This window comes from Eptesicus fuscus, chromosome 19 (assembly GCF_027574615.1).
Source record: "Eptesicus fuscus isolate TK198812 chromosome 19, DD_ASM_mEF_20220401, whole genome shotgun sequence".
Taxonomy (NCBI): domain Eukaryota; kingdom Metazoa; phylum Chordata; class Mammalia; order Chiroptera; family Vespertilionidae; genus Eptesicus; species Eptesicus fuscus.
Genome location: NC_072491.1, coordinates 50,532,987 through 50,558,411, shown reverse-complemented (window position 1 = coordinate 50,558,411; position 25,425 = coordinate 50,532,987). Strand labels below are relative to the sequence as shown.

At 52.1% G+C, this 25,425-nt stretch overlaps 1 protein-coding gene across 1 annotated transcript in view; it reads left to right on the top strand.

Moving 5' to 3' along the window:
- The window catches only part of CHMP4C (charged multivesicular body protein 4C), a 28,443-nt gene extending 3,599 nt beyond the window's left edge, over positions 1-24,844 (top strand). Inside the window, exons 2-5 of the mRNA XM_008156813.3 lie at positions 19,539-19,716; positions 21,878-21,992; positions 24,383-24,536; positions 24,703-24,844. Of these exons, the coding sequence (XP_008155035.2) occupies positions 19,539-19,716; positions 21,878-21,992; positions 24,383-24,536; positions 24,703-24,767 (512 nt within the window). The 3' untranslated portion in view covers positions 24,768-24,844. The remainder of the gene's footprint in view (positions 1-19,538; positions 19,717-21,877; positions 21,993-24,382; positions 24,537-24,702) is intronic.
- The last annotated feature ends 581 nt before the right edge of the window (positions 24,845-25,425 follow it).

The following is a 25,425-nucleotide window of genomic DNA, read 5'->3' as shown; positions in this document are numbered from 1 at the left end:
ACCCCTCCTGCCGTATGGATTGATGGGACACCCTGGGGGTCGCTGTTCTAACCTCCCTATGGGTGTGTGCATATGTAAATGACATCATGAAGAGAGAGTCAGAGGGATTTTGCTGAAATAGAAGATCCTGGTCCGATCTTTCCACATTCGATAGGAGGTGACTTAGTGTTGGAGTGAAGAGCCAGGGTGTCCCAGCAGGCAGCCTGGGTTTGAGTCCCGGCCGGGCCTGCCATTGAGCAGCCCGGTAACTGGAGACCACGCGCAGAGCCTCGCTCAGTTTCCTCATCTGCATCCCGGCGCTGACGAGGCTGATGGGAGTGGGAGGACAGAGGACGTTACCGTGTGAAGGCTTTCTCCAGTGCTCTGGACGTACAGCCAGTGTGACAACAGTAGCTGTTTGTGTCAGGCTGAAATCAAGTTCCACTTACGGCCCAAACTGTGTCTTCTGGAAAAACGGGGACCAACCTCCCCCCTGTGCGACGTGAAGACTGTTTGCAACATGAGGACAGCAGTCCCTTCTCTGCGTCGCGGGTTCGCAGCCACCTTTGGGGCGTCCTCAGGTACCTCTTCCCGGCGGGAACGGTCCTCACCAGGCTGGGTCTGGGTCTCACCCTGCGACCTGAGGGTGAACGCCCCTTAACTCCCACCCCAGTGCCCCTCTCCCTCACCCCAGGCCCGGGCTGAGCAACACATGCAAACGTGTCATCATGTGAGAAGGGTGTGCCCGGCCGGTCTGCTGGGCCTCAAGGCTGATGGGCTGACAGAAGAAAGGTTGGGGCAGCGAGGAAGCAAGTTTGGCCCAAACCCCTACATTACATGCGACTGCAGTGAAAGCCGGGTGCCCAGGCCTCTCCCCTCTTTAGCTTCTATTTGAGTAAGAGCCCGCTTGCGCCTGGGTGTTCTGGGGGCGCCTGGGCGATCTGGGGGCGCCTGGGCGTTCTGGGGGCGCCTGGGCATTTGGTTGGGTGCCTGGGCGTTCTGTTGGGTGCCTGGGCGTTCTGGGGACGCCTGGGTGTTCTGTTGGGTGCCTGGGCGTTCTGGGGGCGCCTGGGTGTTCTGGGGGCGCCTGGGCGTTCTGGGGGCGCCTGGGCATTGGGTTGGGCGCCTGGGCGTTCTGTTGGGTGCCTGGGCGTTCTGGGGGCGCCTGGGCGTTCTGGGGGCGCCTGGGCGTTCTGGGGGCGCCTGGGTGTTCTGGGGGCGCTTGGGCGTTCTGTTGGGAGGCTGAACCCCCTTTCAGAGTCCTGGCTCAGATGTCCTGGGCACCATGTTGGAACCTCTTTGGGCTTTGGAAATTGCTTTTTATTACCTTCGCGGAGCTGAATTCTGCAATATGGACCCTGGGGACCGGAGGACTCGGGTGAGGAGAGCCAGACCCACGTGGGCAAGTGCAGTGCCAGTGCCGTGAGGGCACAGCGGCTCAGGTGACCAGCCAGACCGGGGCTGCAGGTCCCCGGGCACCAAGTGCCCCTGGGAGAGGGATCACTTACCTGGCGACCTCCTTTCTAAGAGAGTTTCCAAAATGGGCGCCTCGGGTCACCTGGTCGGCAGTCCTGAAGACAGCTGGTGAAATGTGCAGCCACCAGGAGCCCCTAAATTCTGGCTTGGTGGAAGGTTGAGTGCAGGGCCCAGAAAGGAGGGAGGAACTCCATGTTCCGATGCGCGCTGCCCTCCGCATCCCTCTGCCCCGCCCCCGCCCTCAGGGGGTGCCTGGACCAGGAGGCTCTACCTGCCCTCCCCCTCTGTTTATCCGAGAAGAACCTGCCCCGAGTTTCTGACCCATCCTCCCCGGAAAACGGAGGCTCACGTGGTACCGTGGTCCCAGCCCCCTGGCCGGCCAGTTCTCCAGGTGCAATGACAACCGAGCATCCTAGTAGTGTTCTGTGCGCCTCCGCTATCTGGTCTTTTGTACCACGCTCTGTACTCTGGGGCCTGGAACAGAGTGAGGTTATTCCTGGCACCATAACACAACCCGTGTCTGGGCGTTGTCTCTTCCGGAAAAGACAGATCCATGGAAACCTGACCATCCTCAGCCCCTCCCCCTGTTCCCTCCTCAACTTGGGGAGCTCCTGGCTCCCACCTCTCAGTGGGAGGACCCAGCCTGGGGGGCCTATCTCTTCCTTAAGACTCCTCACTTCCTCCCACCTCCCTCTCCCCGGGAGCCGGCGCCCTGCGGACTGGCCTGTCACTCACACTCTGTTGTGGTCAAGAGCCTCATCTGCAGCTGCTCATGCAGAGGCCCCACCTGCTTTCCCCGCTGGATTTGGAAAGAGTTGAAATGCCAGCCAGGTTGCCCCTCTTCCCCTTATGAAATCAATTTGTGAAGCTGGCACTCGGGATTTTACATATATTTCTATGAAATCTCTTATTTTCGGTTGCCTTAAAATGAAGATTTAAACATTTTAAGTGTATGATATAAGCTGTTTCTTTTAGTTGAATCAGACACAGGTTTGATGGGCAGCCTTTTTTTGTGTGTGTGGCTGTCAGAGTCTTTAGAGTCTGTTAAAAATCTTGAAGAAGACAGAACCGAGGGGAGAGCCTCGGGGCTGGCGTGAGCAGGAGGCTCGTCCCAGGTGCGCGGGCCCGCAGGTCGCAGTGAGAGGGGTCAGCGGTCACTAGCTGTGAAAACAGCTGACCTGCATCTGCAGCCCAGGCCATCTCAATTTCCCAACCGCTTCTCTCTTCAGTATACCTGTGAGTTATTCCTAAAACCGGCTGCAGTCACACCAGTGCTGTTTTGTGCGCTGAGGGGGTGTTCAGCCGGCAGGTCACCTGGGAGCTTTGGACAGTTCTGCTGTGGGACACCTGAGGGAGGCTCACAGCTCTGCTGAGGGTTCTGCTGAGAGCAGCCTCGCAGGACAGTGTGGGCTGCGGTGTTTCCTTAGTCGGCACCCAGGAACCCACAGTGAGGACATCCGAGAGGTTAGTTTGGGTTTCTCATCTTTGTGAGCTCATCCTGGCTTCTGGTTACCATCGTCTTCTTTCCGGGGACACCGCGGGCTAGCGTGTTTCTAGTCGGTGCGGCTGGGGTGGACAGTCGGCTGACTGAAGGGTGAGGGTACTGCTTCCGTAAGGTAATGGTACTGCGTCTTGTGACGAATCTTACTTCGATCTGCCTTTCTCCTCCGTGAACGTGGAGCAGCATTACAAATATTGGAGCATTCTTTTATTCTTCTTCACGTAAATTCCCAAACTGGGTAAGAGAGCACCGTATTTGCAAAGAATAGGCTTTTCCTCGATTTATGCTATTTTGCGTATGGAACCAGAGTTTGTATGGTCCTGTTTAAAGCAGTCAGAGCTCCTAAACCTGGACCGTGGCTGCTCAGCCCGCGGCGATGCCCTTGGCCCGGGTGTCTAACTCGTGGGCATTTCCCGGGAGGGACGAGGCGTAGCTAGAAGCCCACACCCATCCACGCTGGGCCACCTCCATCAGCCCTTCCTCAGCCTAGCAATCTACAGACCCTCAAAACGAAGGAAACCCAGAAAAGCAACAACAAGAATGGTGATTTTAAAATACAGGAAACGAGAAGTTGATTATTCTCTGTTAAATTAAATCAGGAATCCTTGCAGTAGAAGTTAAATTCTTTATTTAAAAATTAAAATTTAATGCCAGTCTTTTAATTTAAATGAAATAAAGTTTATAGTTTTATATTTGACTTACCTATAAATTTAGAGGAATAAAATTATGCATCCAAATATTTGACAGGCTCTTAGGACATTTTCTTTTCTATTTTAACATGAATCTCTAGAATCTCTTTATCCTTCCACATAGGGGTATATGCCACCTGGCCATCCTGGGTGTGTCTTATTTGCTCAGCAGTAACATTGTTCAACAGGCCTGTTTCGGCGCACAGCGCTATTTACACGACCAATTCTTTCCATATATTTTATGCATATAAAGTGAAAGCAAATATTTGGAGCCTGAGTATTCTAACTCAAAATTTCTAAAAAACTGCAGCAAGAAAAAATTATGATTATGTTAAATCAATATATACATATTTGAAAGATCACATATACAAGCCTATGATTTTGTGAGCAGTTTGTAAAATTCTATTTCTGTAAGCACTCTTGATTTATTGGGTATTGTTCTCCTACTTATATTTGAGAAATTAAAGAACATTATAGTTCATCACCAGTTTCATGGTAAACCTCTTAAAGAATGTCAGATAGCAGTAGTCATCACGAGGACAGGAGCCATGTATGCATTTCTTGAGATTTCGGTAATAGGATTTCAAAGGAATAATCACACAATTACAGACAGTGAGAGCCGTAGGCGGCTCTAGGGTTTTCATTTGTTGGTTCTCAGGGGTCCCTGCAAGCCACAGGCACAGTGGTAGGAATATCACTGCATCATATGAACAGGAAACGTTGTTTACAAGTAGAACATTGAACCATATTCTAGAACACACACACGTGCAAAATACATATATACACATATACATGCATATACATACACATACACACACAATATAAAATTAAGCATAATCTTTCTGGAGATAGGAGGGGGCGCTGATCACTCTCCTTCTAATCTTTTATACTTTATAAGATTAATAATCACCCTTTCTTTCTTTTTTTGATAAAATATTTAATTTATTAGTTATTGACTCATAATTTTCTAACAAAGATAACATAATTGAAATAATTATTTTAACATATCTCCATATAAAAATGGTTTTCCATTCTAGAACAGAAATCTAAGTCATTTTATGACTGGTTGAATTTATAAGATCAAATCCTGTTAAAGGTTTTTTAAACATTTTTATTGACTGCGATTTTTGTTCATTAATTTCATCAATTATTATTATTATTTTGAGGGGAGGAAATTTCTTATTAAATTTATATGTGTTTGCTGAAAAAAATCTTAATATTGTCTACATTATATCCGGAGGAGTTTATAATATCTTATGCAATGCAATAAATAACATTTTTGCCACAACAATTTGCTATTGTCATTTCATGAAATTTGTTGCATACCTTTTCTCTTCCTTCCTTTCTTCCTTTCTTTTATATATATTTTTTATTGTTGATAGTATTACAGATATCTCCCATTTTCTCCCCTTTAGACCCCTCCTCCCAGCCCCTTCCCACCCCCCAGGTCTTCACCACCCTAGAGCCCGTGTCCATGGGTTATGCATATAAGTATATAATTTCATTGGTTTATCTCTTCTGGTCCCCCCAACCCCACTGTGAAGTATGTTGGTCTGTTCCATGCCTCCATGCTTCGGGTCTTATTTTGTTGGCCAATTCATTTTATTCATTAGATTCCACAAATAAGTGAGATCATGTGATATTTGTCTTTCTCGGATTGACTTATTTCACTTAGCATAGTATTTTCCAGGCCCATCCATGCTTTCCCAAAGGGTAAGAGATCCCTCTGTTTTTTAGCTGCATGGTATCACATGATGTAAATGTACCACAGCTCTTTTATCCACTCATCTGCTGATGGGCTGTTTTCAAATCTTAGCTATTGTAAATAATGCTGCTATGAACATAGGGGTGCATATATTCTCTCTGATTGGTGTTTTGGGGTTTTTAGGATATATTCCCAGAAGTGGGTCAAACGGAAGTTCCATTTTTAATTTTTTTGAGGAAACTCCATACTATTTTTCACAGTGGCTGCACCCGTCTGCATTCCCACCAGTAGTGCACGAGGGTTCCATTTTCTCCGCATCCTCGCCAGCGCTTGTCATTGTTGATTTGTTGATGGTAGCCATTCTGACAGGTGTGTGAGGTGATATCTCATTGTGGTTTTAATTTTCATTTCCCTGATGATCAGTGACTTTGAGCATCTTTCTTTCTTTTTTACACAGAGTTTAGCCCAGTTCCTGGCTTGCTTACAGCAGTAATCCTCTCCCAAACGCCCTTTCCTCAGAATGTCCCTCACCGCTCGGCAGGCCCATTGTCATTGTTCTCCAGGCACCTGCACCCCGCTGTCTAGTCACACGCCACTGCTGCGTCTTCCCCTCGCTCCCCATTTCCCCTTCTCTGGCATTTGACATTGATGACATTGCTGTGACCAGCTCAGTTCTGAGGATCGAGTCTCTGGGCCTGGAACTTGGCGGGCTTCAGTGCGGGAGGCGTGGGCAGGTGCCTGCGTCATCAGGGCCCCCTGTGGCACCTCCCTCACCCTCCAGAGCGAGCTTCCACATCCTCTGTGCATCCACTGACTCCGTCCTGCTCCTCTCCTCTGCCCTGGAGGTGAGGGGTGTGACTTAAGCACACAGGCCCCTTAGGATCCCTGGGCCCAGGTCCTGAAACACAGTAGGTGCTTAGCAAATGCTCCTTGAATGAGGACTGGGGCTGAAGACCCATTTCCTCCTTGGCTTCTGTAGCCTCAGCCGTTGTCCCTGCAGGGGCCACAGGGTGCTGGGTGTGCGCTAGATCCTCAGTGTATCCTGTCCCGTGGCTGACAGGAAAGGATGAGGAATGGTTTCTTAAAGTGACGAGGGCCAGGGGAATTCATAGCAGGGTGATGCCAGCCAAATGATAATAGAATTTTCTAGTATCCCCCCAGCTGTTTCCATCTAACCGTGACTTTGAAACACTTTGGTTTTTATTCCATTTGTGAAATGCTCACGATGACGGGTATCCAGATTGTGCTTTTCCAGAACCAATACCAGCTGCCCAGACAGAAAGCAGTGTTGGATTGACGAAGCGATTTGGATGTAAGAACAGGGCTTCCATTCAAGTTTCTCACCTAAAACAACAAGATGGTGAGACTTCCTAGTTAAAAGCTAAAGACGATGAGGTGGGGACGCTGGGGACGCCGCCGCAGCGGCGGCGCCCGGAGCCCGGCGGCCTCCCAGCACCCGTCCCCGCCGCGCAGCCCCCGCGCGCCTGGTGCCTCGGGCCGTGCGCCCCGCACACCGGACGGAGGCCCGGGCGCCCTCTCAGTGCACCTCCCGGCGGCGCGAGACTTCAGTAGAGTTGACTGAAATCAAGGGATTAAGAAGTAGAAATTGGGGGGACGCCGCGGCGGCGACATCCGGAACACGGCGATGGCGGTGCCTGGAGCTCGGCGGCCGCCCAGTGCCCGTCCCAGCCGCGCGGCCCTCGCGCGCCTGGTTCCGCGGGACGCGCGCACCGCGCACCGGACGGAGGCCCGGGCGCCCTTTCCGTGCACCTCCCGGCGGCGCTAGACTTCAGTAGAGTTGACTGAAATGAAGGGATTAAGAAGTACAAATTGAGAAGTTTGAAAAAAATGGCGGCGGAGGTTAAAGGCTGTTCTGTTGCCTCGCACCCAGCGAAATCGGAGGGGATGAGGTGTGGAGGTGCGTGGGTCTGGCTGGTGGCGGGGGAAAGGGGCTTTTGTTCCAAACCTAAGGGAGATTAGCTCTCCATCACCCTGAAACCCATCTTCTGACGAACCCCGGGAGACCCAGATGCCTGCGGGGAGAGGCGGGACTCTTGCAGAGGTGCGCCCAGCAATCAGTGTTTGCTGCGCTGGAGTGCGGAACGAGGGGACTTAGATACATGGAAGGCAGAAGGACCAGACTCACAGCCATCGAGGCTCGCCGCACCATGGCCTGTTGGCGCCCTGGGACCCGCCCCGCATGTTTTGAAGACCTGCCCCGCAAGTCTTGCAGGCACACCTGCGCCCCAAGCAACGGCTTATGCATGTGGGTGGCCTGCCCTCTGGCAGCGGACCAGATGATCTGCTGTTCTAGTCGGACTGCTCCAGGGCCACTCAGACAGGAGGAAGAAACTACAGTTTTTGCTGTAATCCTTGCTGAGTGCCTAAGGCAGTAGCTGATCTACACCCCATTGGAGACCCAGAAACGAGGGCATCTAGTGGTCTGTGGGAGATGACACCAGATTTCAACCACGTGCATAAGGGACACATTCAACGGGAATATTCAGTGAGCGCCAAAGCTTTGCTGCACCAAGACCCGGCCCATAAACGTGTCTCCTGCACAGCAACTCTTCCTTTATAGACAAAGAGAGCCCCCCCAGTGACACCAACAACAATCAAGACTTAACTATACAAAGGAGGACCAAGATGGAGGCATAGGGTGGAAGCCTGATTGTTGCCTACCACAACAACTTTGAGACTACGACAAGAGAGCAGAGCAGACACCATCCAAGACCACCATAGGGCTGGCTGAGTAGATGCTCTACAACTAGAATAAAAGAGGGGTATGTGGGATGATTCTGATGCCGGTGACCCAAAGACCACACTTTAAGAACTACAGCTCAGGCGACACAAAAGAACTATGGCTCAGGCGATACAACAGCGGCCTGGAACGTGCTCGGCGCAGTTCCCCCGGCGGTCTCCGGCTGAGGGGACGGCTCCACTGGCAGCCAAGCACGGACAGACGAGCCCCTATGAGACATGGGGTGGGAGACTCCGCGCTTGCTGACCTCTGAGTCCGTCAAGAATCTCAACGCCCCGGAAGCGGCCAGGTGTGCATACTCGGCGACCGGCCACCGATGCAGACCCAAGGGCCGACGCAGCGACGCCAGACTGGCCCACCGCCATGCACCGGGTGCACCGGAGCTTCGCCGAGCCGCCGCCCGACGAGTTCTGCAGCAGCCATACTGGAGCTCCGGAAGGATGGCCAGGGGAATTGCTGAGGGGGGATTGACCGGCAGGAATTGGGATCGGGAAGACGGGGCCCTGCTGAGACCCGGGTGCGGGCGGGGTTGCGCGCCTCTGGGCTCGGGTGTGGTCACACGCCTCTGGGTATAAGTGAGGCCTCACGTCCCTGGGTCTAGCTGAGGCCACATGCCCCTGGGTCCAGGTGAGGCCGGACTCCGGGTCCGGGTGAGGCCAAGTGCCCCTGGACCCGGATGACGCTGGATCCCGTGCCCGGGCGAGGCCAAGCGCCCCTGGGTCTGGGAGAGCCCACACACCCCTGGGTCCAGGCGAGACCATGTGTCCCTGGATCCGGGTGAGCCCGCGTGCACCTAGGCCCGGGTGAGCCCAAGTGGCCCTGGGTCTGGGAGAGGCCAAGCGTCCCTGGGTCCGGGTGAGACCATGTGTCCCTGGATCCGGGTGAGGCCTCGTGCACCTAGGTCCGGGTGAGCCCAAGTGGCCCTGGGTCTGGGAGAGGCCAAGCGTCCCTGGGTCCGGGTGAGACCATGCGTCCCTGGATCCGGATGAGGCCTCGTGCACCTAGGCCCGGGTGAACCCAAGTGTCCCTGGGTCTGGGAGAGGCCAAGCGTCCCTGGGTCAGGGTGAGACCATGTGTCACAGGATCTGGGTGAGGCCTCGTGCACCTAGGCCCGGGTGAGCCCAAGTGGCCCTGGGTCTGGGAGAGGCCAAGCGTCCCTGGGTCCGGGTGAGACCATGTGTCCCTGGATCCGGGTGAGGCCTCGTGCACCTAGGCCCGGGTGAGCCCAAGTGGCCCTGGGTCTGGGAGAGGCCAAGCATCCCTGGGTCCGGGTGAGACCATGTGTCCCAGGATCCGGGTGAGGCCTCGTGCACCTAGGCCCGGGTGAGCCCTAGTGGCCCTGGGTCTGGGAGAGGCCAAGCATCCCTGGGTCCGGGTGAGACCATGTGTCCCAGGATCCGGGTGAGGCCTCGTGCACCTAGGCCCGGGTGAGCCCAATTGGCCCTGGGTCTGGGAGAGGCCAAGCATCCCTGGGTCCGGGTGAGACCATGTGTCCCTGGATCCGGGTGAGGACTCGTGCACCTCGGCCCGGGTGAGCCCAAGTGGCCCTGGGTCGGGGAGAGGCCAAGCGTCCCTGGGTCCGGGTGAGACCATGTGTCCCTGGATCCGGGTGAGGCCTCGTGCACCTAGGCCCGGGTGAGCCCAAGTGGCCCTGGGTCTGGGAGAGGCCAAGCATCCCTGGGTCCGGGTGAGACCATGTGTCCCAGGATCCGGGTGAGGCCTCGTGCACCTAGGCCCGGGTGAGCCCAAGTGGCCCTGGGTCTGGGAGAGGCCAAGCGTCCCTGGGTCCGGATGAGACCATGCGTCCCTGGATCTGGGTGAGGCCTCGTGCACCTAGGCCCGGGTGAGCCCAAGTGGCCCTGGGTCTGGGAGTGGCCAAACGTTCCTGGGTCCGGGTGAGACCATGTGTCCCTGGATCCGGGTGAGGCCGCGTGCACCTAGGCCCGGGTGAGCCCAAGTGGCCCTGGGTCGGGGAGAGGCCAAGCGTCCCTGGGTCCGGGTGAGACCATGTGTCCCTGGATCCGGATGAGGCCTCGTGCACCTAGGCCCGGGTGAGCCCAAGTGGCCCTGGGTCTGGGAGTGGCCAAACGTTCCTGGGTCAGGGTGAGACCATGTGTCCCTGGATCCGGGTGAGGCCTCGTGAACCTAGGCCCGGGTGAGGCCACGTGCCCCTGGGTCTGGGAGAGGCCAAGCGTCCCTGGGTACGGGTGAGACCATGCGTCCCTGGATCCGGATGAGGCCTCGTGCACCTAGGCCCGGGTGAGCCCAATTGGCCCTGGGTCTGGGAGAGGCCAAGCGTCCCTGGGTCCGGGAGAGACCATGTGTCCCTGGATCCAGGTGAGGCCTTGTGCAACTAAGCCCAGGTGAGGCCACGTGCCCCTGGGTCTGGGAGAGGCCAAGCGTCCCTGGGTACGGGTGAAGCCAGACCCTGGGTCCGGGTGAGGCCGTGCGCCCCTGGATCCATCCGGGTGAGGCTGGGTCCCAGGCCCGGGTGAGACCACGCGCCCCTTGGGTATGGGTGAGGCCACGTGCCCCTTAGTCCAGGTGATGCCGTGCCCCTGGGTTTGGCCGAGACCAAACCAGAGGGAGTCGGACCTCCATTACCACCATTTGTCCACCATCCAGAGCTGAGGGGTCAGTGCTGACATGTACACATAAGGAACTACTGGACATCGAAATTGGGTCTCAAAAGAACTGTTGGTCCAGGGGGAAGCTCGCTACAGATTGATTCATTTGCCTGTCAGCATAAATATTATTGCTCGTCTCACATTCAGTTCTTATTAGTATATATCTAGTGACATTTGATCTCGTTCATCTAGAGGAAATGATGAACAACATAGACTGAGGAACAAGAACAGAACCAGAAGCAAGGAGGCATCAATCGGACTATCGGGCCTCAGAGGGAGGATAGGGGAGGGTAGGGGGAGGGTGGGGGGAGGGGGAGAGTTCAACCAAAGGACCTGTATGCATGCATATAAGCCTATCCAACGGTTAAGTTCAACAGGGGATTGGGGCATGCGTGGGGAGAGGGGTGGGATGGGAATGGGGGGATGAGGACAAATATGTGACACCTTAATCAATAAAGAAATAAAAAAAAAAAAAAAAGAAACATCTGGGAAGTGCAATAAAGCCAAGTGCACTAAAAAAAAAAAAAATAAAAAAAAAAATAAAGACGATGAGGTGTGACGCATGTATTTTAAGCACCAACGTTGCTCCTGCGAGCCTCACCTTTTAGTCCTTCCGTGGAGCTCGTCCTGCCCAGGAGGGGGAGAGCGGTCATACGGTCGCCTCTTTCACAGACAGGCTGTCTGCAGTCCTGGGTGTGATGGCTCCTCAAAGGTGCTTGCTTTTTGCCAACGAATGCGTCAGCGATGCACGCCTGCACACACCCTGAGTGAGAGTCAGCAGGTTGACCTTGAAACCCAAGATGCCCTACTCATGTGAGCAATGAGCCGCTGCGCTTTTCTGCCTTTTGTTGCTTTTCCATCGGTGCCCGGAGCCTTCCTCTGGCAGCGCTGTGGAGCAGAGTTGCACGGGGCTGATTGGATTTCATCAAGGGGATAATTCTCAAGTTTCAGTCCCAATCCTAAGGGGGGGGCGGGGGGGGGGCTTGAGCGAGGGCTCTTCCCAGCTCCCCCAGCAGCCGTGCCTCCATTGTTCTGTGGCTCCAGGGCTGAAGGCGGCACTGGCAGGCGGGGAGACCAGCCCCACCCTGGCTGCGTCTCCACCACAAAGGAATACAGTGCGTTCCTTTGTTGTAGGAAGAATGCCGCACGGGAGCCTGGAGGATTAAATTGCACCCTCTCCAGGGGCTAAGTGACTCGGCTCCAGAGGCGTCCCTTTTTGCCTAACCCAGCGCGATGCTGGATTTGCAGAGTTGGTTGCGTGTCTTTGGGAAAGTACAGTGGTTACTCTCCCAAATCGTTTCTTAGAAAACAAAGAGCCTGTCCAGTCCGGGGCGGCGGCATCATTGTTTCACGTGCAGCAGGTCCCGGGCGCCCTCCCGGGCAGGTCTTGCTCTTTGGAACAGACGCCTCTTGTCTGAGTGTCTGTGAGAGGCTCCCTGTGCCTGGCAGATGTCGCCAGATGCATCCGGGGTCCTGGGGCCAGGTCCAGCCGCGCAGGAATCACCGGTTTTGCTCACACAGGGTTCTGTTTGAAAAGTGTAGACCAGTTTCTGAATGTGGGGATTTTGCATGCAAATCCGACCTCCGGCTTCTTCGCCCGGGTGGAAGCCACAGAGCGTGTTGCCTCCACGAGCTCAGGCTTGTCCCACCGACTTCACATCAATGCCCTCCGCGCCCCCCTCCTCCCCCCTCTCAGGTGGGAAGACAAGAAGGCCTCTCCCCTAGCCTCTCTTTGCCCCCCTCCCCTCCCCACCTGCCTGGCCCTGTGAGCGGAGAACTCCCTGGAGCCGCTCTGTAGTTGTGGTGTGGTAATCACAGTGTAAATCGAGATCTCAGCTCTGGGTGAACGGTCTAGTTTCTCCCAAACATTTCAAAGGGCAGAAACCATCTATTAACATAGGTGTTTAAGCCTGTGCCCAAACCAGGTCTGGTTATGATTTATAACAAACACCTGCAGGGGTGGGCATTAGACACGGGGCTCCCACACCCTGGGCTCTGACAGCCTGTGGAGGAGGGGAGGGTGATGCGGAAGCCCCTGGCGTTCAGTGGTCACTCACCATGTGCCGGCCACTGCACTGGCTACTCTGCATGTTATTTCATTTAAGCCCCAACAGCCGAATGAGCTGTATCTCCTTTTCCCAATCAGTGACTCATGGGAGGCCACAGCACTGTGGCTAGATGGAGCCTGGATTTGAAAGTGGGCAGCTGACTCCAGAGTACAGTGCTCTACTGTGGTCTTCTAGACGTTGTTGTCATTCAAATGGGAGAACGCTACTAAAGAGGAGTGAAGGTCCCATGCCAAGGTCACTGCGCACAGTGAAGGTCCCACGCCAAGGTCACTGCGCACAGTGAAGGTCCCACGCCAAGGTCACTGCGCACAGTGAAGGTCCCACGCCAAGGTCACTGCGCACAGTGAAGGTCCCATGCCAAGGTCACTGCGCACAGTGAAGGTCCCACGCCAAGGTCACTGCACACAGTGAAGGTCCCACGCCAAGGTCACTGCGCACAGTGAAGGTCCCACGCCAAGGTCACTGCGCACAGTGAAGGTCCCACGCCAAGGTCACTGCGCACAGTGAAGGTCCCACGCCAAGGTCAGTGCACACAGTGAAGGTCCCCGCCAAGGTCACTGCGCACAGTGAAGGTCCCACGCCAAGGTCAGTGCGCACAGTGAAGGTCCCACGCCAAGGTCACTGCGCACAGTGAAGGTCCCCGCCAAGGTCACTGCGCACAGTGAAGGTCCCACGCCAAGGTCAGTGCGCACAGTGAAGGTCCCACGCCAAGGTCAGTGCGCACAGTGAAGGTCCCCGCCAAGGTCAGTGCGCACAGTTATTGATCAGTAGCGGTGGTATGGAAATGTAGATCTGGTGACTCCAAACCTCATCCTTTATAGCAAATTGCATTTCTTTATTTTCAGAAAGTAATCTAAAATGAGTTCTTATTAGGAAACATAGCATACTTTTTAGTAGAGAACTTTAACATTTTTATGTTTTAAAAAATGGATCAATCAATAGGTCCAACTAAGTGTAGATACTGAGCCAGCTTGATGAGCCCGGCAGGGGACACACTTCGAACCTTCCCTTCTGGGTGTGGCGGGTGGAGATGCGCACTTGGAGTTTAGTTGCTTCGGCCACTGCCCGAGAGCACTGTGTCCTGTGCCTACTGAAGTGTGGAGCTGTCTCGTTATGTATGTGCCCGGTAGGGTGAGCTATAGTGAAAAAAAGCCGAGTAACCTGCTGCTCAGTGGTCTCAGAAATAAGATACACAATCTCGTTAGTGAAGGAGTGTTATATGAATTGCTATTATTAATAATAATATCCAGTTGCCAAGACCATACCATGCACAGGGACTGTATAAACTGTTTTGCATAAATTATCACTAATTCTGAACGTCACCTCACCTGATGGGGATTACCTCACCATTTCCAGAAGAGCGAACTGAAGCTCCAAGAAGGGAATGACTTAGCCACAAGCACAAAGCTAACAAGTCTTGGAAGAAGGACCCACACTCTGGCTCTGAGCCCACACTTTTTCCATTAGGCCATGTTGTCGTCATACTGTGTGCACAAAATTACCAGACTTATTCACTTAACGTTCACTCACTTCAGCTTCTATAATAATGTCTCCTCTTGGAGCTTGTGAGTGTTAATGACATAAATCACATTATGCACAGAAAGCACATCGGCTTGGCACACAGCAAAAACTCAATCGATGCTGGTTTTTGTTATGTACTTTGTTGGCCATGTGCTAGGGATTGGGGAATTGGGAGAATAGACTATTGCCTCCCAGGGCTTCTAATCAGTGTGGGGAGGTGGAGGCGAATAGATTTAACAAATTATTATAAGACAGTGGGGGATACATGCAGCAGTAGCTGTGGGCCCAGGTGGGGCGTTCGCACGGGGGCCAGGTGGCCATTCCCCCTGTGTGGGGAGAAAACCCACAGCTCCGATCACTAATGTGAGGAGCCTCTCTGCAGATGAGATTGTGAAAGGCCTTCATGCCCGATGACTTTTCAAAGACTTGTTTTTGTTCTTTCCTGGAGGAAAGGTTAAACAAATAGAAACTGTTCTATAAATAAAGGGTAAGTACTGTTCAGCGAGAACTTAAATGGTGGTGTGGCATCTGGGAGGGAGGCAGAGCAGAGTCACCGCAGTCCGCAGGGCAGGGAGGGTGCGGAAGCAAAGCCACCGCTCAGAAAAGTGTCCACCACCCAGATGAAGGCCTTTCTCCGGCGACTGTGGGAGCCCCCAGCCTGTCTGCCTGCTCCCTGCCCCCTGAAGGCAGCTGCCTCCGGCATGCCCCACCCACTTCTCCTACAGAGCTGTGGGCAGCCTTCCCTTTCAAGAGAGAGGCCACAGGGGAACACACTTCTGTATATAGAAGAGGCACATCTACAAGCACCAACTATCCTAGTCTTTCATTTATACATACCAACCTATAACACAAGTTCAGAAGAATTTCAAGCAAAGGTAATTGCATAAAGAGAAACATCAAGGTAAGCAAAGCAAACAGCTGAATCCAAGAGAAGAGAGATATGTAAGAAATTTTTAAAAACGTTAAAAACAAAACGTATATTAGTATCTTCAGGGAGGGTCCAGAGGCCATTGTGTTATAAGACAAGAATGGCTGCCAAATAAATGAACAGCTAGAAGAAAAAGTTCTTAGAAATTTAAAACATAATTAAAAATAAATAGGGTAAAAGAAGAATAAATAGAGCTGAGGACTAGTTAGTGATCTGGAATATGAAGTTACGGAATTCTCCCAGAACACAGAACAAAAAGAGAGATATGTTAATAGACCGAGGACGAGACCCAAGGAATCTAGCATCCATTGTACAGGGATTTCAAGAGGGAAACAGAAAGAATGGTTTGGGTAGAGTCATGGTGTGGATAATAATATGAAAATAAATAGGGATTTCAGAAGAAAGTAGAAATAATGGAAGGGAAAGAAGTAATAAAAAATTATCCTATATAATAAAGAGGTAATATGCAAATTAACCCTCATGCTGTCACAAGTTGGCTGCGCCCACAGCGGAGGCGGGGTTCCTGTAATGAGTGATCAGCAGGGACCTGAGGCTGTGTGGTGCTGGGCTGGGGCAGGGGACCTGAGGCCGCGCCTCCACCTGGTGGGGCTTGACTGGGGATCTCAGGCTGCGCCCCCCGCCCCGGTGCTGGGCCAGGGGACCTCAGGCTGCACACCCCACCTGGTGGGGCTTGACGGGGGACCTCAAGGTGCGCCCCCCGCCCCGGCCTGGGCCAGAGAACCTCTGGCTCACTCCCTGCCCTGGTGCCAGGCCGGGGGACTTCAGGCCGCGCCCCCCGCCTGGCGGGGCTTGACAGGGGACCTCAGGCTGCGGCCCCCACCCAGTGGGGCTTGACGGGGGACCTCAAGGCATGCACCCTTTGCCCTGGGCCGGGGGACCTGAGGCCGCGCCTCTGCACCGGCACCAGGCTGGGTGACCTGAGACCGCGACCCCCGCCCGGTGTGCACCAGGGGACCTGAGGCTGCACCCCCTACCTGGCACCAGGCTGGGGGACCTGAGGCTGTGCCCCCCACCCAGCGGGGCTTGACGAGGGACCTGAGGCTGCACCCCCCTCCCCCCGGCGGGGCTTGATGTGGTTGGGGCCAACTGGGTCTGGATCTCGCCCAATGGGGGTGGGGCCAGCCGGGTCTTGGTCTCATGCAATTTCGAGGCGCACGCAGGCTGGGGGGTCTTGACTCTGGGTCCCATGGTTCACCCCAGACTCAATGACAGGAGGAAGATTTTCATATACATTTTACTAATTTTCTTTCATCTCTGACACTTCTATTATAGAGAAAGGGCCAATAGCAATATTATAATATTTCTTCTAATTAATCCCCTTTTAATGTGTATGAATTTCATGCACCAGGCCACTAGTAAAGAATATAGTTTTTATAAGATGAAGGAAGATTTGACTCTTCAGAATAAAAATACGAATGAATGTTTACTTAAGAAAAGGAAAAAAAAAAAGGCAAATGCCTAAACCTATACTTATGCAATTTCCTAGCTACAATGTAAAGAAGAAAATCTTAAGCATTTCCAGAGGTGAAACAAGCACATTGTTTTTCTTGTTTTTTTCTACAAAGGGATGAGAAGAATATTATTATAGTATCAAACTTTTGAAATACTGCATACCCAATGATAATAGAATCATGTCATAAAATTTTAAAAATATTCTGAACCTAGAATTCTGTAAAAATTCAAACTATCATTCAAATTTGAAATAAAATGAAGTCATTTTCAGTCCTTTAGAATCTATGCACCTTTTCTGAAAAAAAAAAACACTTCAAGAGTTATTTTGGTAAAAAAGGAAAAAGAAAAATCCAAGAAAGGATGATGTAGGAAACAAAAGCAATAGTAAGAAAATCAGCCAGCAAACACTATAGTTGAGTGCAAATAACTTTTGAAATTGTGCCTACCAAGCTTAATGCAATTGCTAAGAAAAGGTTCCTTAAAAATTAAAAAGATAATGAAAAACAATTAGTAACCATCTGAAACTAATAACATTGCAGATTATTTTAATCAAGCATGGGAAGATTTTGGGGGAAAGGAATCTTTTTGAGAACAATAAATTATATACTGACTAGAGGCCTGGGATTTGTGCACCGGTGGGGTCCCTGGGCATGGCCTGTGGGGATCGGACCAAAACCAGCAGTCCAACACCACCTGCTGCTCCCACACATCCCGGCCCCATTGCACCTGCCGTGGGCTTGCACCCAGTCAGTCCCAATAGGGAGAGACTTGCGCCGCCGCAGCGGTACTCACCAGCTGTGAGCCCTGCCTCTGGTGCCCGTCAGTCAGCTGAGTGGCGCTCCCGCTGTGGGAGTGCACTAACCACAAGGAGCGTCTGCCCCCTGGTGGTCAGTGTGCGTCATAGCAACTGGTCGACAGGTCGTTCGGTCGCTTAGGCTTTTGTATATATAATTTTTAACATGGATAGAAAACTTAATTTTAATGATATGTGTATATTTTAATACAAGGATATTTATTAGGAGAATAAATTCAGTATATGTAACTATCCAACAAATTAAAGGGGAAAAATGTACAAAGAAAATTTGACCAATTTACATAAAGACAAGAAAAACAAAAAGAAAACAAAAAATAACAAAACAAAAAAAAAACCACAAAAAGGATGATAGTAAAAAAGACTATATTAGATAACATATCAGTTATAACAATAAATAAGTATAAGTTAAAATCTTACATTAAAAGATAGAGACTATCTGACTGGGTTAAAAACAGTCACACAAATACCCAATTATATGCTAACTGTAATAAGTTTACAGAAAGAGCCAAATATTAAAACACTTTTGAAATGGAGGTCCCCATAAAAATTATTAGAGACAAATTGTAACAAAAAGAAAGCTAAAAGATTAATTTAAATATAAAACAAAATATACTTTAAGGCAAAAAGAATGGAACAGAGAGTGATATTTCTTTACATTTTAAAATTATTTATTGATTTGAGAGAGAGAGAGAGATAAGGTAGACAGAAAGAGAGATTTGTTGTTCTATTTACTTATGCATTCATGGGTTAATTCTTGTATGTGCTTTGCCCTGGGACAAACTGCAACCTTGGCATATCGGGACAGTGCTCCACCCGGTCAGAGCAATATTTCATATTGATCACCAATAAATCTCAACAAGTATAATGACTATGTGCACCAAACAAAAAGCATTGGAATAGATAAACCAAACCTATTGTAATTCCAAGAAAAAATTGACCAAAACTGAGTTAGAAAAGAGCCTTCTCTCAGAAATCTGTTGCAATAACTTACATGTTTCACTCCGGAACCATTAATCTTTGAGTTATTTTGCCAATTCCACTTAATTATCTTCATGGTAACATTCCCCGGCCATGCTTTCCCTGCACTCTCTCCAAATGTCTTATCACAGCTCACATTTTAGGGCCTGTTTTTGGGTGCCTTCCAAGTTGCGTAGTCAAAAGAACTCTTAGTTTTGTGATTTCTGAATGGAGCTGATAAGGTTATTTGTTAAAATGCTAATGGCAGGGTAGGTAGAGATTCTTTGTCTGAAGGCAACACTCTTTTCGCTCACCAAAATGCCAGCTAATCCTCGAGTGGGACTCTAGGATTTCATGGGGCTCATAGTTCCTTGTAACCTTACTGGCCATCTCATAACCATTTCAGACCCAGACAGGCAGCTCAGCATCTTGGGTATGGGACAGCCACTCACTGTTTACCTTCAAGCAAGCCATGTCACTTCTTTAGGTCTCCATGAACTTGTCTTTGAAACAAGGAAGCAGGGCTAGGATAAACAGCCGTTAAAGTTCTTTCTTCCTCTTCAGTTTTATTTCTTTACTAGAGGCCTGGTGCACGAATTTGTGCATGGGTGGTGTCCGGCTGGCCCACCCTGATCCGGGCCAATCAGGCCGGTGGTTGGCTGACTGGCCCGGCCCCTGGTTGAACTCCCTGTCGAGGGGACAATTTGCATATTAGCCTTTTATAGGATTGCGTGATTTCTATTCATATTTTTATGCCCATTCTTTGTTTATTTAATCCAGTGTCTGTGGTCTAGTTTATGGAACGTGAAAACGGACTTTTCACCCTCTGACACTTGCCTGTCTTGGGACGACGTTTGAGGGGTGGCCCTTGGTGCAGGCGGTGGAGGGGCACCCGCACCCCTGAGCTTCTCCGCTCCCTCTGGTTGTCTCTTGTCCGTAGGTGCCAACAATGCCCAGTCCCCGGCTGGTGCTGTGCCAATGTCTCTGGAGTAAGTGCCGGGGCTCTCTCCTTATAAACGTGGCTTCTCCCTTATTTAGCTGCGTTGCAGGCGCTAAAGAGAAAGAAGCGGTTGGAGAAGCAGCTCTCACAGATCGACGGCACCCTGTCCACCGTCGAGTTCCAGCGGGAGGCCCTGGAGAACGCGCACACCAACACCGAGGTGCTGAGGAGCATGGGCCTGGCGGCCAGGGCCATGAGAGCCGCCCATGAGGACATGTGAGTGCCCCGCCCTCCGCGTCCTACGCGCCCGCAGTGTCGGGAGGGCCACATGGTGGTTTCGGCAGGAATGGCCTGTCCTGTTGAGGCTCTTGGACATGTCAGAATGGATGGTCCTTCAGAGAAAGATTAGAAGTTCCAGTGGTAGAAAACAAAACAGAACAGAACAGAACTCCATGACAATACGAAGGACCATCATTCTGTCCGTTAGATTTCCCAGTTGCCTCACTGTTGTCTGACGCTCCGCGCCGGTAACTTTTCATCAATAAGTCACAGAGGCTTAGACGTCGGCATCTGGAGCTGTTAGATACAGGACGGTGGTGGTCACCCTGGTGACATTCCAGGTCTCCCGGAAAGCGGCTGAGGAGAACGCCGGCGCCAGGCTCCTGGAAGCGGGCAGGGCTGGGCCTTCTGTTCTGAGCAGGTGCACCAGGTGACCCTGACACTAACCGACGCGTGAGAGTCATAGCCACGGGCATGGTTTGGGGCTCAGACCTTCGGAGTGAGGGTCCCGGTTACCCTGCTGACTGTCCCGGGCAGGTTACTTCGCCTCCCCTGTATTCCCTTTCCTTGCCTGTAAATCGGGGACAATACTACTCCTTATGGCCGTGGTCGGCAAACGGCGGCTCGCGAGCCACATGTGGCTCTTTGGCCCCTTGAGTGTGGCTCTTCCACAAAATATCACGGCCTGGGCGAGTCTGTTTTGAAGAAGTGGCGTTAGAAGAAGTTTAAGCTTAAAAAATTTGCTCTCAGAAGAAATTTCAATCGTTATACTGTTAATATTTGGCTCTGTTGACTAATGAGTTTGCCGACCACTGCCTTATGGTTATTGTGAAATTCAATAAGATACCAGATATCAAGTGCTTAGTCCCTGGTACGAAGTAAGCCGTCCATAATCAACAGTCAGTGTGGTAGGGGGGCTAGCGGCAGATTGCTGTACATTGACACGGAGTCAGTGCCTGGGACCTGACCCTTGCTGAGTAGACGTGACAGTGAGGCCTGAGCCCCCACGCGTGAGAGCGGTGAGCGCCGGGCGATGCAGCCGTTCCCACGGGGGCCATCGTTTTGACGGCTTCAGCAAGCCACCCCGCTCACTGCCAGTCCGAACCCCTGTGGCTGCTGCTAACAGGTGCCCACGTGCACCCCATCGCAGGGGGCTCGGCAGCCTCACCCACTGCTCGAACCTGCACCGCACCTCCCACACTCCCTTTCAGACATAGATTCCCCACATATTTGTTATAAAAAGAATTGGGAGTAAGGGGCAGTAGCAGAACGGAAAGTGTGCTTTTTACTTACTTCGTGAAAGTATGTCAGAATACTCAGTACTTTCCATGTGGAGAGTCTGAGAAACGTTCAAAAGGTTTATCCCACTGAGAATCAAAATCCCAGTGAGGAGCCCACTTTCCTGGTGTCCAGTCCGTTCGGCCTCGCTTCAGAGCCCGAGGGGCACTCGGAGACAGGGTCCTAGAGCGCAGTGGGAGCCTGGCACTGGGCCCTGACCGCTCAGGTTGGTGGTGGGCGGCCAGGGGCTCGGGGTCTTGGAGGCAGCCGCCCGCTGGGGCCTGTGGTGCTGCACCCCGGGCGGCAGGGGCGGGTTCTGCTGAGGGCTTCCCGGGCCTGCGCTGCCCTCCCTGTGACTCCTCAGGCAGCCAGGCTGTGCTGCCCTCGGGGGTCAGGATGGCAGAGCTGCCAGGCGTCTGGCAGACCCGGCCTCTGGTCTCAGAGCTCGGCCTGAGGGCTGCTGGGAGGTGGGGCTGCTGAGAGCTGCGGGTCTCAGTCATGTGGCCTGGGGTCCCTGCACCATTTCTTGCAGAGTTATACAGAGCAGCATATATTTAAAGTTTACATATGCCCTACCAGACAAAATTTCAACACGGGTCTACAAATATTGTAAACTATAAAATGATTTGCTCATTCGTGACTCCCAAATGTGATGGCTGTTTATTTAATATTTAAAATGTCTGTGCTTATGCAAGGTTATTTTTTTTGAAATGCAAATTATTTTTAAAGTTGATACATAATATCATTTTTGTTATCCTACAGGAATAACTAAGAGTTTATATTAACTTGACTCATGTTTTTTCATATGGGAGTATATCTAACTAAATGCATAATTTTAAAGTGAGATTCTAAAATATTTCCACAAAATATACTTTCCCAGGGATTTGAACAAAATAGATGATTTGATGCAAGAAATCACAGAGCAGCAGGATGTCGCCCAAGAAATCTCTGAGGCATTTTCTCAGCGCGCTGGATTCGGCCAGGACTTCGATGAGGTGGGCAGCGCGTGTGAAGGGCGGAGTGCGGGGAGGACGGAGCGTGTGGAGGATGGAGCGCGGGGAGGACGGAGCGCGGGGGCGGGCAGAGCGCGGCTGCTGGGCAGGGCAGCTCCCACCGTGCACAGCAGACGGGCGCCTTAAACACTTCCTTAAGTCTCATCAAAGAATAGGTGATATTGATAGAAACCTGCTTAAGAGGGAAATGAAGTGTTGGTAGCTCTGACTTAAAGGAAAGGTGAATAGAGTTTGGTAGATGGGCCCCCAATTAAGTTTCTAGCTGTTAGGGAAGAACAGCCCGTGATTATGTGACGTTGGAGACCCCGTGGCGGCGCCTAACCAGCCCATTGGGGGAGGAATGGTGCTGGCACATCTGGGCGGTGCAGAGCAGACGCCGCTCTGCGAGGCCGAAGGCACACGGTGCGGCTGGGGCATGGGCGGTGAGTGCGCCTCCCCGCGCTCCTCGGGCTGTGAAACGCATGAACGTGGACGGGCATTAAGAGCGCACGTTCCATTTGGACTCAGCGGAGTGAGACCCTCCCGAGAGGCGGGGCGGGGCTGGGAACGGCCCTGGCTCTGTTCCGGCGCTCGCACCAGCACAGATCGGGGCGGCTCCCGTCCTCAGAGTAGCACAGCGAAGGCCCTGGCTTCCTACATCTCCCTGGTTTAAAAACGAAGCGTGTGGTGAGAAGGTGTGGTTCCACGGGACCCGAGAGAACGGTGGAGCTCAGCAGTTGGGAAAACTTGGCTTTCAGGCCAGATCCTTCCCAGGGCCTGGTGGTAAGGCCCGAGCACCGGGGATGGTCTCTGCATGCTGAAGGATTGCAGGAAACCAGCACCACCAAGAACAGCAGCAGAGAAGGCTGCGCAGAGACCACGGCGGCCCGCGAAGCCTAAGCGAGGCTGTGTGGCTCCCGGAGAGAGCTTGCCCACCCTGGGGAGGCGAACAGGCCTCTGCAGGCTCGGGCTCCTGACGCTGGGGCTCGGACATCGGTTATTCAACCTTTCATCCATGAAGGGACACGTGGCGGTACCTGCCGTCTGGAAATGAGGGAGGGGGTGATGATTCTGTCACCCCATTTGATAAGGAAAATGTCAGTATCTTGGTGGTGCCGTTGGAACCTGCCGAGCGCGGTAGGCGATTCTGGGCACGTCCTCCGGGCGGCCTCATGTGTTCTGCTGTGACCGCATTCGCTATATTTGCTCCTGATTGCTTTGTGAGAGAAACGGGACATGAGACTATTCATTCCGAAGGCACTCTATTCAAAATGCCTGTGGAGAGCCACACACCACACAGCTCCACTGACCACCCCACCCCACACTTCCTGCTTCGTTTCCTTTCCACGAGCACATTCCACAGTGGTCAGCTTGCTTCCTGTCTGACCGTCATCATCAAATGTTGCGGTTGCCTTAAGTATCTCCTCTGTGGCCCCTAGGATTATCCCTCTCACTTTAAGGCAGGATAATTGTTTGGTGATGGGCCTTTCTCCCACATTTAACAATAAGCTCCGTCAAGGTAGGAACTCTTGGTTGAACTTTGCATCCCCAGCTATGAGTTCAATACCTGGCAGGAGTAGCTCGCAATCAGTTTGTTCAATGATGGATGGATGAGTCAATGAAGACTTTCTTTGGTTGGTCATTTCTAATGGGGACAAACTCAGAATTCTAATGGGGACACATTAATTCAGCCTGTCAGCCTCTCAGGGGCTGGGTCTGCCTGAGGACGCCTGGAGCCAGGTGACCTGGACAACCACAAGTCACCTCCTACCCGAGGTGGGTGACTTACACTCAAAGTCTCCCAATAGCCTTGCGAATGGAAGGTTCCTGGGACAGAGAGTGGCTTAGGACTGAACTGGCCGCTCTGAGACTTTTGCTAACAGAAGTCTGCCTTGGGGTGAAGTTTGCTTAACCCAAACACCTAGTGGCTTTAGTAATTTAACAAAGAATCATATTACTTTTGATTCTTTTTACCTTCTGCACGTTCTGCTCTTGCTATACCTGTTGCTTATTTTTAATAACATTAACCCAAGTGAAAGGTTTCACAAAGTCTTCATTTTTCACAGTAGAAAGGAAAAGCTGCATTGGAAATGGACAGGCGAGGTGAGAATTCCCTGGAAACTGTGGAGGCTTTATATTCCGCCTGCACACATGACTTGCATAACCGTTTGCTGAAGTATTGTAAGATTAGCTACGACAAATTTGCACAACCCCAAATATTCATTTTTTAATCATTGCTCAGTGTTGCAAAAGAGCCTTAGTCTTAAAATAAATATTCCGTTTCACTGGGCTCTCACATATCAATTGGGTAGCAGATGTTCTTGTTATTGTGTTTGAGGAAACCCACGGCTTGAAACGCAAACTCCATAATTCTTTCTTCCTCCTGTGTTCAGGATGAGCTGCTGGCAGAACTGGAAGAACTGGAGCAGGAAGAATTAAATAAGAAGATGACAAATATCCGACTTCCGAGCGTGCCTTCCTCCTCCCTCCCAGCACAGCCAGTCAGGACGCCTGGCCCCGCGGGCACGGCCCCCAGGCCCCGAGCAGGTGTGTCCCCACCTCCACGACCTAAAATAGGAGCCTGACCCGTATCCCTGGCAGCACTTACTTTTATTCCCTAAGTACATACCTTTCTATACCCAGTTCACCCCTGCTTTCTATGCCAGCGTGTGACTGTCACCAATGACTAACTTCCATCCACTTTCTGTCCCAGCACCTTCCCGGCGGGCAGGAGGAGAGGACGAGGACATCAAGCACCTGGCAGCGTGGGCCTCTTAAACGGAATGGCGTTGTTTTGACACGTAAATCAATGAGCTGTACATAAGACATAAAAAATATTTTTGCCAAGTTCAGAAGTGAGCAGAGACCCTGTTTTATGTTTATGGATGACGATTGTCTTTCAGCCTCATGAGTAAAAGGAAAAGAAGGGAGTGGTGTCAGAGGGAGCAGGGGGAGGGACTGCCCAGGGCACCTAGGAAGACCTTGCACGATGGGGGGGGGGGGGGCCTCTGCCTGCTCCCCACTGAACCCCAGGCCTGGGACACGCCAGTGCTCGCTCTGTATCTGTGGACAGGAAACGGAAGTCTGTTCACATACAAACACAGAACTGTTTAAAAGCCACCGAGGAGCGAGGCGGCTGGCGGAGCCGGGGAAAGGGACTTCTGCTCTGCGCGCCCGCCCGCGCGGGCTGTGGCGCCATGGAAGGTGCAAAGGCCCTTGTCTCCGCGGAGAGGCTGCAGGTGGAGACGACCTGGCGAGTCTACCAGACAGAGTTTCACTGGAGTTTGGCCGTTTGAAATCTTAAAGGATCGTTAATTGACATTTATTCCGCCAGTGAAGCTGGGAAGGGGCCACGGATGCAGCTCCCGAAGGTCTAAAGCCCTAAGAGCTCCCACTGCCCGCTGGCTCTCCCGCTGTGACTCAGGCACCAGGCAGC